The sequence below is a fragment of the Halyomorpha halys genome, unplaced genomic scaffold (assembly GCF_000696795.3).
Source record: "Halyomorpha halys isolate HHAL.00 unplaced genomic scaffold, Hhal_1.1 Scaffold772.1, whole genome shotgun sequence".
NCBI classification, from domain to species: domain Eukaryota; kingdom Metazoa; phylum Arthropoda; class Insecta; order Hemiptera; family Pentatomidae; genus Halyomorpha; species Halyomorpha halys.
This window is the reverse complement of record NW_027112238.1, coordinates 109,782-121,482: the sequence shown is the minus strand read 5'-3', so window position 1 is coordinate 121,482 and position 11,701 is coordinate 109,782. Positions and strand designations below refer to the sequence as shown.

Below are 11,701 nucleotides of genomic sequence, written 5' to 3'. Positions count from 1 at the left end.
TTGTGATAGTGTTCATATGGTGAAATACCGGCCAGTGGGATTATTAGCCACAACAAAACAAGTGGTGGCCTTAGGTCAGTAGCCATGGTACAGTCGCCCCGTCGACTTCGTTTCATATAGTCGCCCTGGCGAGTTGCCTGAGTACAGTCGCCCCGTCGACTTCGTATCATATAGTCGCCCTGGCGAGTTGCCTGAGTACAGTCGCCCCGTCGACTTCGTATGGTCCGTCGCCCAGTCCTTTTACTTCGCTCACCAGACCTGCTGCGTGAATTATCGGAGCGCCGCTTCGACGTGTGGGCCCACCGACGTGGATTGAGACCATCGTCTCCGATCTTTCAGAACGGACATCAGGACCCCAACCCATCGGAGTTCATTAATTCGCAAAATATTTTGTAACTAGCAATTTTGTTTTTTTTTTAATTGTAATTTTTAGTCTTTGGTTTTTTATAATAGTTAATATAGTTTTTTTTTATTCTAGAATCGAAGGACCTTATTATATAAAAATTTTGTTCTGTATGTTTGGACAGTTTCCTCTTTTTTTTTCTATATTTAATTTATGTATTGGTTTGTATTTACTTTACAAATAAATGTTTCTATCCGAGCCAACGTTTATTTTTTTTTTAGTTAACCTTTCCGACAAGGAGACAAAGTTGAATTGAGGAGGCCTTTTCTCTTAGACCTTATTAAGCACCCTCCGTATAAGCTCTTTGGATGTTCCCACTCTTTGTTTGATAGGGAAGGTTTCCAAGTAAACGTGTAGGTTCTGTGTGGCAGTTCAAACTATGGAAACTGAGTATAATAGTTGTTTCTAATAATTAGTGTATATAATGAAGAAACATTTCGAAAAACTCAAATATTTCGATGCCTATTACAAACCTGTTGACGATTTGCAGGAAAGAACCTTTATTGGTGGTACAGGTAATTTCTTTTTTAATATTTATATTGTAATAACCATGTTTTGGTTTTTTTTTTAAATGTAGCGGAATGAAATAGAATGGGATATATTCAAAATTTTAACCATATATTTTTTTTTTCCAGTTTCCATTTTATGTTGGTTGACAATCATATTTCTGTCAACTGTCAGGTGCTATGAATTTTTTACCAATTCTGAAACAGACGAGTCCATTTATGTTGATACTTCGAGAAGTTCAAAACTATGGATAAATATTGATTTTATTGTACCGAGGATATCCTGTGACTGTAAATAACCTAACTCCAATAATTTTTCTTATTATTTTGAATCAATTACATGTTTTTTAAAACATTTTTTTATTTTCTATTTTATTAGATATTGCCCTTGATGCAATGGATAGTTCTGGAGAACAGCATTTGCACTTAGAACATAACATTTTTAAAAGAAGATTAGATTTGAATGGTACTCCAATAGCTGAACCAAAAAATGAAAGTAAATATTTATGATTTTATAAAACATAAAATGTTAATTTTTATTTTATTTTAAATTAAGCATTATTCTCAGTGCTTTCTGGTTTGTTATTACTGCTAATGGAAGTTTCTATGTTAAGAATTAAGTAGTCTTGAATTTATCATCCTATCTGAACTAATCATTATATTGTATCCTAACATGTATAAAGTTAATTTTTACAAAAAAATAAAATATATATTGCTGGTCCCTGTTCATTGTTTTTGGTTCTGGCTTCATTCCATTGACAGCTTATGAAAAAACTCATGAAGTAGAGCCTTGACTAGGAATATTTTAGTAGAAAACAAGATAGTAAGTAACAATATTATTGAGCATGTGTCAACTGTGTGAGGAGTTTTTTTTTTAGTCATGGCCCTCCTGCTACAAGATTTCTGGCATTCTATTTAATCCTGGTGAATTTTGACCTATTAAACTAATTAAGTTGAGTAATATTAAAAAAGAAGTTAAGTTGTAACCATTTTAGTAGTTAATTAATATTCATCTTATTTTCTTAATTTCTTGTCTCTTAATGTGTACTATTTTTGTTTTTTATTTCTCTTATATCTACTCTTCTATTTTTACATTTTATTGCATCTCTCATTCATTTTAAATCTAATACTGTTTTTTTTTTTTTTTTTTTTTTTTATATGTACTTATTGTTGTATATCTCATTTTTGTATAATTTTTCACTTATATTTGCATCATTTTTAACCCCATCTTAGTTTACTTTATTGTCGTCTTATTATCAATAATTTTCAACATATTTTTCATTGTTTTGTTTCTTTTTTAGCCCTTATGTGGGGCAAAACATTGGAAAATAAATAGTTGATAAACTATTACTGTATTTTATAGTAATACTATTTTTTGTTCCTTCTTGACATTTTATTATTGCTAAACCATCCAAGGGCCATGAATATAATGTAGTTACGGTTTTATAATGATTAGTTCAGTAGTTTTTGTAGTTAGTGGTTAGAAAACAGGTTCTCCTTTCATATAATGGTTAGATAGTGAAAATAATTCCAACTGTTAATTATAATCTTTTCACAAATGAAAAATGTTTACTCGAACTTATAAAAATAATGTAATTTTTTTTAGTATTAAGAATGAATATTATCAGTATATGCATCTTTTAGCTAATAGCGTTTGTTTTTGTTTTTTCAGAAATAGGTATGAAAACTATTGTAAAAGAGGTAAAATAGTAAATATTATTATTTTATTAAAAAATATATATATCCATTATTCAACATATATTTCTTTTAACATATATTACTTAGATTTATTCAATTTGAAGTGCGATAATTACTAATAATCATAATATATCCATTATTGGATTTTTAATTTTTTAAATTTAATCATACCATTAATAAAATGTGTTACAGGAAAACAAAACAGAAACAACTACAGCAAAGCCTGTTTGTGGAAGTTGCTATGGAGCTGAAGATCCCATCCTAAATATAACGTATTCTTTTATGTTAATTAGATGTAACAGTTCCTTACATCAATAACAGTGATTTTCTTCCATGATATTATATTTGTAATTTTGTACTAGTATTTAAAAAAAAATCTACATGTATTACATACACAGTTAAACTTCTCCTGATGGGCAACTGATGTGTAGAACTGAGTCTTCCTGTACTCAAGAATAACTGAGTAGTTACTTAAATCAAGAATTAGTGGTCTGTAATGATGAGAAGACAGTTTGAGTCTTCAAACGGTCAGTGTAGAACAGAAATAAGCAAAAACATATTTATTAGTGACAACGTTTCGACCAGAATTTCTAACCTTCAACAGGGCTAAGAACAAAAAAGACGGTAACAACCAATGAAAAGGATATATAGAATGATCAGAAATTTTAATATATATGTATTACTTATTTATATATTATGTAATACTTACGTATATATTACTCTATACTAATCATGTATCCATGATGTTAACTATTTTCATTTTTTTCTAATCATTCTATTTATTCTTTTATTCATTGGTTGTTATCTAGTTTTTTGTTCTTAGCCCTGATGAAGACTAGAAATGTTGGCATTTATAAATTAGTTGTCTGGTTTGGAAAACTAAATTGAAGACATTTCATAAAATGTCTCTTGTAGGAATTGAATAGGACCTCTCTTGCTTACTATGTTGCATTTAGCTTGCATATTTTAGTATGCTGTGGTAGAAAGAAAAAGAAAAAATTAATCATCTTTTGGCCATGAAGGTTGTCTAGAAACCAATAGTATTCTCAACTTTTAAAAGTAAGGTTAATAAAATCCTTAAATTAATTTCATTTAAACTCTACTGGTGGTAAAATTTTATCCATAAACCAACTCAAGGTTTAGCAACAAATAAAAATAAGTCTGGTATAGAGCGGGCATCGAACAACTTTCACTTACTAATCTACCCATGTCCTCAAGTTTTGTGTAGATTGGTTGGCTCCTGAAATTCTTTAGTATTTGAATTTACCCATTATTTACTATTGCTAAAAATGCGAACCGATTATTTTTTTTATTTGAACAATATTAAAGGTACTATAGAGGAAGATTTTTAACCCCCGTTAGACTAATTCAATGAGGTTAAAACCTATCTGATATTAAAGAGCACTTAATTTCTCATTGATTCATCAAGTTTAATCAATATTGTTGCAACCGTTTTCTAGAAAGTTGAAAAAAATCTATTCTATTGCGTGGGACTTCCGGTTGGTTAATTTTAGCGAGAAAGTTGCTGTCACTTCCTAGGCATATTATTATTATTATTATGTCACTACGGTCCGACAAGAACCCAGGCCTCCACCATAGCCAACCAATCTACATGGTCTCTTGCTTTCTCTTTCCATCTTTCAACATTTAAAAGCTTCAAATCTACCTCCATATCATCCAGCCATCTGATCTGGGGACGGCCTCTTTTCCATTCATCCTAGGCATTTACCTGCCTTACATAAATAATTTCAGTTTCTTATGAAATTCTTTGCTAGTCTGTCAGCATGTTCGTTGCCATAAATATGCAGTATTTGCAGGTGAGCTGACACCTATTCAATGCTGACTTTATTAGTGCACGAGAGATTGTTAAGTGCTACTTAGCAATCTTCAACTACCCTATATCAAGTAATGGGGTTGCTAAGTGCCTCTATTTCTGCCTGTCTGTGTAGATTTTAATTCTTCTATCAGAGAGCCCTTCCTCTATAAGAGTACTGGCGCAATGATGTATCCCAGGTATTTCTGATTGAAATACTGAGGTGTACCTCCCCAAGGGGATTAATAGTATTACTACGTTATATTTCTTTTTAAATTGAACATATTATTTTATTTCTTTGGCACTGTTTAGTTTAATGGGATTACTGTTTGATGTAAGGTTCTTCTTTTCAAGCAGTATATTTTATTTAATTATTTTTTTTTAATATTTAAAAATGGTCTAATAGGTGTTGTAACACATGTGAAGAAGTTAAAGAAGCCTACAGAATTAGAAGATGGCAAATTCATGAAACTCAAATTGAGCAGTGTAAATCTTCAGCGACATCACATCAGATACAAAAAGCATTTAAAGAAGGTTGTCAGATTTATGGCTATATGGAAGTGAACAGGGTAAAATTCAATATTAATTTATATTTTTCGAATTATATCACTTTTACTACAACCTTATGAATATAAATTTAAATTGCTTATGTAATACTCACATTCACTGTTGTCTAGTTATTAATGACTATAACAAGTTTTAGTAAACAATAAACCAAGGATACATAGGTTTAAATGGGCGATCTAAATTTTTACTCGATTAAAGTGAAGCGATTGTGGCCAAAGATGTTGGTTACAGTTTCATCCACCCGCTACAACCCATAATTAGCTCCAATCACATCTTACCTTTGAAAAATATATATTTAAAACGATTAGAGGAGACTTGAGTTAAATTGAACAACATTGAAAAAAGTGGCTTAAATTAGAAATCAGTGTGAAATCCACTCTCTTTCCACCATTGGGTAGATTTACTTGTCTTACCTATAAAACATTTACTTATATGGAGTATTGGTCAATTTATGATATGTTACAATCTCTCAAGAAATCATAACATCAAAAATAGTAGAAGGGAAAGCTTCCCAGGCCACCCACTCTCTACGACTCCGAATTAGCTTGGTCTTATCTTACCTTTAAAACATTTATTTAAAATGGGAAGAGGAGACTTAAGTTAAAACGAGCAACTTTTATAAGTGTCTCTACACCCTAGGGTAGTCTTACCTTGAAAACATCCATTTATAGTTAATATTGGTCGATGTACAGTTTGTCACTATCTCTCAAAGGAGATCTTAACACCAAAAATAATAGAAGGAAAACCTTCCTGGGGGACATCCACCCTCTAAGATCCATATTTTTTTTTTTTTGTATCCTTCATTAAAATAGAATTGATACTTCATACATATATAATTCATGAAATGTATTATATATATTTTTATTAAATCATCTCCCTTTGATTGCCTTGTGGCATTATAAGGTGTTGATAACAGTCCAGTAAAGGTGGGATAGTCCAGCTAAAGCCTAAGGCTATGCCATGGAAATTATAGAATGTGAAGGGATGGTTCCGCTGGCCTCTAAGAACCAGAATCAGCGCTGGTTTTATCATACCTTCAAAACATTTATTATAATCGGGAAGAGGAGACTTAGTTCACAAATTAGTTAAATAAAGCAACTTTTAAAAAGTGGCTAAAATTGGAAACCGGCCTTTAACAGGTTTTCTTCAGCAGGTTCATTTAAGAATAAACTTTTATATCAAAGTTTTAACTTATTGTAGTTATTCTTACTATATAATATAAAATTATTTAATATATCTTTAATTTATTTTGCATTAATGATGTATTTATTATTTGTTAGACAATTGCGGGTTTAAAAAACTTGGCCAGATTATCATTTTATCTAATCATACCGTATATTATTGGTACCATAATCTATGGTATCTTTTTTTGTTTATGAAGTTTAATGAGTCAGTGAATTCTTGGCTCTGTATAGTTGTTGCAGGTTAATTTTTTTTTGGTAAATTTATCAATATAGCCAATTTTAATAAATTTTAAATTTGTCCGCATGGTTGTTCATTTTATAAGTAAGTTCTTTAATCAAGTTTTTACTGATGATAAAATCAGTATTTTTATCATATAAAATATTTGCCTTTTTTATTGCCCCCTTCCTGGTAATTTCTGACACACAGAGGGTTATCTAGAGGTAACCAACCTATTCTTACCCTGGTGGGAGGGTTAAGTTTTCATTCCGTGAACCAGACACGAAATAAAAGTCAATTCCCCCAAGCCAGCTACAAATGGCTCAATTTTTATAGCTGTAATTAAGTGAAAGTGTATTAATTAATAAAACATTTCTTCTTTTATTTTAATAAATTTATCCACTTCATATTCTCCCAGTCCAGGAAAATTATTTTATGAACTAACATTCTGTTGATTTATCCTATTTGTTAGAAAAATTTCTCTAAATAATATACCATTTTTGATAAACTTCATGAAAAGAACAATGTTACTCCTAACAATAATAATTTGAAATTACCATAACCAGTTATGAATGGTTTGCAGATTTAATGATTTTGAATATTTTTCTTTTCAATAAAAAATTTATTATTTTGTTGAAAACATTTGATTGAACATCCATATTTTAATTAATTTGATCCATAGGTTGCAGGAAGTTTTCACGTAGCTCCTGGCCAGAGTTTTTCTATCAACTACGTCCATGGTAAGTATCATTTATTGTTAAAAATTTAAGCTAACATTTTAGTTCATTTAGGAAATCTTTGCTAACTGTTGTTTACTTTTTTTTTTTTTAAATAATGAAATTCATATCTTTATTTAATCAAATCAAAGCTGAACTCAAAACAACTTTTGATTTTTTTTTTTTCCATATGTGGAAGAATTGTATAATTTTTTTTTTTCCTCCTAAGGAATCAAACAAAGAACAGCTCTAGCAAGTTTGAAATATATTTTGTGAAAATCTAGTTCTATTTTAGACATATCTGGTGAAGATACACAACCAAAATTTTAGATCTTGCTGAATCTGTTAGTTAAAAGCAATCTCTTTCTTGATAGCTATTACTCACAATAATTAAAAAAAATTACTTTTTGCTATTTTCCCATCGGTTTGTGGCTAGAAGTTATAAGTTTGACAACTTTCAACTTTATAACTCAATTGTAAGTAGGTTAGAATTTGTAAAATTCTAAAATAAAGGTAAAAATGTTATTCACGGTCTATGAGTGAAGAAACAAGCCCCACCATGGGTTGAATTATATTATAAATTCTAAGTGTAAGGTAATGGCTAATAACTCAAAATTTGCTACTGTACAACTTTTATTGAAAAATATTTTAATTTAGAATAACCGTTTCCATGGTACAGCTGTTTTAAAGTTACTAAATTGAATTTTTTATTGAAGTTGATAAAAATTGTTTTGGTTAGGTTTGAGTTCTATTAATGTTTTGGATAAGTGTAGGAATAAAAATTAACTTAAAATTCAACCTTTTTTTTATTAAGAACAAAGTAGTAAAATCCCTAAAATAAATAGTTCTGTAATTAAAATAAATCAAATATAATTAATAATTAATTTCTGTTGGTTAAATAATAATAAAAAAATTACCTGGCTGAGATTATATTTTCGGCTTCTTTACGTTATGGAGCACACACACTGACCGTTAAGATGACAATAAATATTTATTAGCTGTTATTGAAAACTACCAGAGAGGAGGCTTACACCATGGAAAACAACTTATTCCCTTTTTAGTGATCATATGACTAATACTGCAAGTGATAATGATAATAGGTATTGAAATGTAAAATTTTTTTAAGCTATGTGTTATAATTTTTAATTAAGTAGCCATAAGACGAAATTTCGAAAAATAAATGGATATACTTAACAATAAGGAGTACTAGAACTTAAAGATGGGGTAATCCGAAATATTGTACAATTTAATATAGAATATTGATAATATTCTAAAGGAAATTTATTTTTCACCTCAACATATTAGTATAAATTAAAACAATTTTTTTTTTTGTGAAGAAAGTGAATACGAATTTACAATTTATTAAATTTGACAATGACTGTGTAGCTATGATGGAGGCCCCTGGTAAAGTTTTTCCTCAGATTTTTTTCAGTCCTTTCCACAATATCATTTGCAACCTCGTGAAGAGATGAATTTTAGGATTTATACTGCAAATAAATCTAAACCGCAAATGGATACAGACTGTTTAATCAAATTTTTATTTCCTTTAAAAAAAATATTTTAGATCAATCTAAGCTTCTCATCCTTCATTGAAATACGATGATTAAGTAATAAATTGTAATGAAAGTACTTCAAGACCAAATTTGAATTTGGACGTTCTGACAACAAATTTAAACAAAAATATACTCTGTTTTTTTATTAAAGTATCATTATTACCCAAAATTAATTAGATATTTTTAAAAACTGTTAACAAAACTGGTTTAAAAAGATTTTTTTTCAGTATCGGTTGTAGTTTAAGGCAATTATTCTGCTACAACCCGCTAAGTCCAAAAATGAAATGTCTAAATTAAAATAAATCGAAAATTTGGAGACCATGATTATAAGATCACTAATACTTCCTCACACCACCTGTTTATTAATATAATAGTTGTCCATACAAAAAAATAAAAATCCTCTTTTCTTAAGAAATCATATTTTCAGTTTTGTTAGTCTTTTATAAAAGTTTAAAAATTGGATTAAAAAGGATGTAGCGTAACAGGTCTCACTTCACATTAACATTAGAGAATTTTTTGCTGTCAATATTCAACACTTATAAATAACCTTTAGGTTGATTTTAATTAATTGTTAGATTAAAATCATGTCCTTAAAATAACGTGCCAGCATCAAAATAATATTTGTAATTTTTTTAAATTGTCATTTTCTTTAAAAAGATTTATATTTATAATCCAATTAATTAAAATTCTATGGATGCTAATTTATTTATAAATATATTATCACTCTTAATTAATAATTGAACATAGTAACTGAATAATATCTATGTGGTGTAATGAGATTCAAGTCCAAAAAAAAATGTTTTAAGAAAACAGAATTGAAATATTAGGGTTTTGTACAGTCATTTTATTAAGTTTACAACACTGTTCTAAATACTAGAGTGAAAAGCACTTAACTTTAAAAAAAAATTACTGTACAAAAGTATAATCTTTTTGATCCAGTTTGTTGTGTTAATCCCCTTTATAAAGGAATTACATGAATGAAATCTCCCCTTTATGCAGGAAATACATGAATGAAATTAACCTGTCGCTCAGACAGCTATTGGTTTCAATTCAAGTATGTAAATGCCAATGGGTCTCCAATTCCATAAACACACTTTATGATAAATTAAAAAATTTAAACAAACTTAAACTTTGTGATTCCGAAAAAATTCTGAGTTATTACTTAAAAAGCCTTCAGTTAAATTTGGCACATAGTACTTTTGAAGATCTTTTGTTATTTAATTTCTGAATGTCATTATGAGGATTAAGTTTTTCCTTGATTTACAATACATTTTTAAGTACTTTAATCGCAACATAATATAAATAAGTTTACTCATAATTGATGTGTTACATTTTTCATTATATATGACTTGGATAACATTGAATGTTTTACCTTAAGAAATAAAGGCATATGAATCTAATAAATTTTTTGTAATGGAATAAATGTTATCATATACTAATATTATAACAATTTATAAGTATAATTCTGAGATCAATACGTATGTTACGTATATAATACATCATGTAAAATTGTTAATAACTTTGCCTTGATTTAATTTTTTACCATAAGTATTTAGTGTAAACTCTTTATTATCTAAATTTTTATAAGATTCTCAGGTTTAAATATTAAATAGTTAGCAAAGAATTCTTTATAACTGTTTGTTTCTATTTCTGTTTTCAATTAAAATATAATATTAACAAACTATTGTTTTTAACAGTGCACGACGTTCAACCATTTTCATCTACTCAATTTAATACAAGCCATATTATTCGACATCTGTCTTTCTCAAGAACTAAAGTGGTTGGGCAATTAAACAACCCATTGGATGGTTCTGAATCATATGCAATTGAAGGTAATCTAATTAATGCATTTAATTTAAGAAATATACAAAATATTATTTACATATTGATAAACAGAACTCAGTAAAAATACGTACAACATTATTCACGAATTTCTTTAATTGAATATATGCCTTATGTCATGACTTAAAATAAGTTTAATTTCCTTTATGACGGCATACAATTTTTACATCTCAACTATAACCAATATAACCTATTTCCATAGTGCTGTTCTAAGACAAAGTTTTTAGCATCGGATTCCTGTACCGATGGCCATGAAAGTTCCGAATGTTCCTCCACCTTGGATCATTGTTTTACCAACATTGTTAACCAAATCTCTTCCTCTGAGACCAATCCTTTATAAGTAAAAACAAATTAGTAATTATGTAAAATATCAGTTAATTTTTTAAAAATTCATTTGGTTATAATTATGTACCTGAGTGCTCCAAAGCCACCAAACAATGCACCTGAAGCCAATCCCACACAGAATCCTATCATAAAACCTATTCTCATTCTTTCCCAGCAACTTGGTCCAGTTGTTTGATATCCTCCTGCTGGAAGTGGCATTGTGGATGTGCCTGGAAATTGTTTCAAGTTTAGAACAGGTCAATAGGATTTACAATGAAAAGATGGTTTCTGGAATTGAGATTTGGTTTTTCACATTACGTTTGGTTTATCTAGAACAGCACTACTGCTAGTTTAGGGGAACCTTCAATTGTGGTTATACATCACGTTGGTTATAAAACATCATATGTATTTTCAATGCTAGATTGATCTGTAAATAGTTCGAGGCAGGTGGATTATTTATATTAAATATGACATTAAAACTTTTCTCATTTAATTTTAATAATTATTATTTAAATTTATTTTAAATACTTACACTCTCTTTGTGTGTATTCTTGTGGGTTTTAATTTTAATTCACGATCTGAGCAGAATTTTCGTCGAACGTACTGCTCTGGAACGATTAATTGTGAATGAATAGTAGATTATTTTATTTGCAGTATTTTTTTATTTCAATTTTTCTAGTCAACCTGTGGTTGGAGATTGAAAAATACAATTAACATCTGAGGAAAATATTTTTAAACTCATTTCGTTACTGTTGCTAGTATATCGCGGGCGCCACGGTAAAATATCCTAACTCGAATTCCTTTCTGAATTTCCTCGACAAATTCTTTCTTAAGTAGAAACACTATTAATTTATTTATTTTTTTAAATAATTGATAAA

At 28.9% G+C, this 11,701-nt stretch overlaps 2 protein-coding genes across 3 annotated transcripts in view; one reads left to right on the top strand and one right to left on the bottom strand.

Moving 5' to 3' along the window:
• Window positions 1–739: 739 nt before the first annotated feature.
• Window positions 740–11,701, top strand: part of LOC106686070 (endoplasmic reticulum-Golgi intermediate compartment protein 3) — a 29,622-nt gene continuing 18,660 nt past the window's right edge. Inside the window, exons 1-9 of the mRNA XM_067050205.1 lie at window positions 740–918; window positions 1,039–1,200; window positions 1,289–1,405; window positions 2,582–2,610; window positions 2,800–2,879; window positions 4,827–4,989; window positions 7,071–7,128; window positions 10,355–10,559; window positions 10,999–11,080. Of these exons, the coding sequence (XP_066906306.1) occupies window positions 828–918; window positions 1,039–1,200; window positions 1,289–1,405; window positions 2,582–2,610; window positions 2,800–2,879; window positions 4,827–4,989; window positions 7,071–7,128; window positions 10,355–10,559; window positions 10,999–11,080 (987 nt within the window). The 5' untranslated portion in view covers window positions 740–827. The remainder of the gene's footprint in view (window positions 919–1,038; window positions 1,201–1,288; window positions 1,406–2,581; window positions 2,611–2,799; window positions 2,880–4,826; window positions 4,990–7,070; window positions 7,129–10,354; window positions 10,560–10,998; window positions 11,081–11,701) is intronic.
• LOC106686072 (reactive oxygen species modulator 1) lies at window positions 10,494–11,374 on the bottom strand. Of its 2 annotated transcripts, XM_014429190.3 has the most exons (4): window positions 11,356–11,374; window positions 11,142–11,250; window positions 10,912–11,053; window positions 10,494–10,831 (listed from the first exon to the last, which is right to left on the bottom strand). In XM_014429190.3, the coding sequence occupies exons 3-4, from the start codon at window positions 11,040–11,042 to the stop codon at window positions 10,723–10,725; spliced, it is 240 nt and encodes a 79-aa protein (XP_014284676.1). In that variant the 5' UTR covers window positions 11,043–11,053; window positions 11,142–11,250; window positions 11,356–11,374; the 3' UTR covers window positions 10,494–10,722. The 2 variants fall into 2 exon arrangements, with proteins under 2 accessions (XP_014284676.1, XP_066906302.1); XM_067050201.1 differs by lacking the exons at window positions 11,142–11,250; window positions 11,356–11,374 and having other exon boundaries at window positions 10,912–11,135.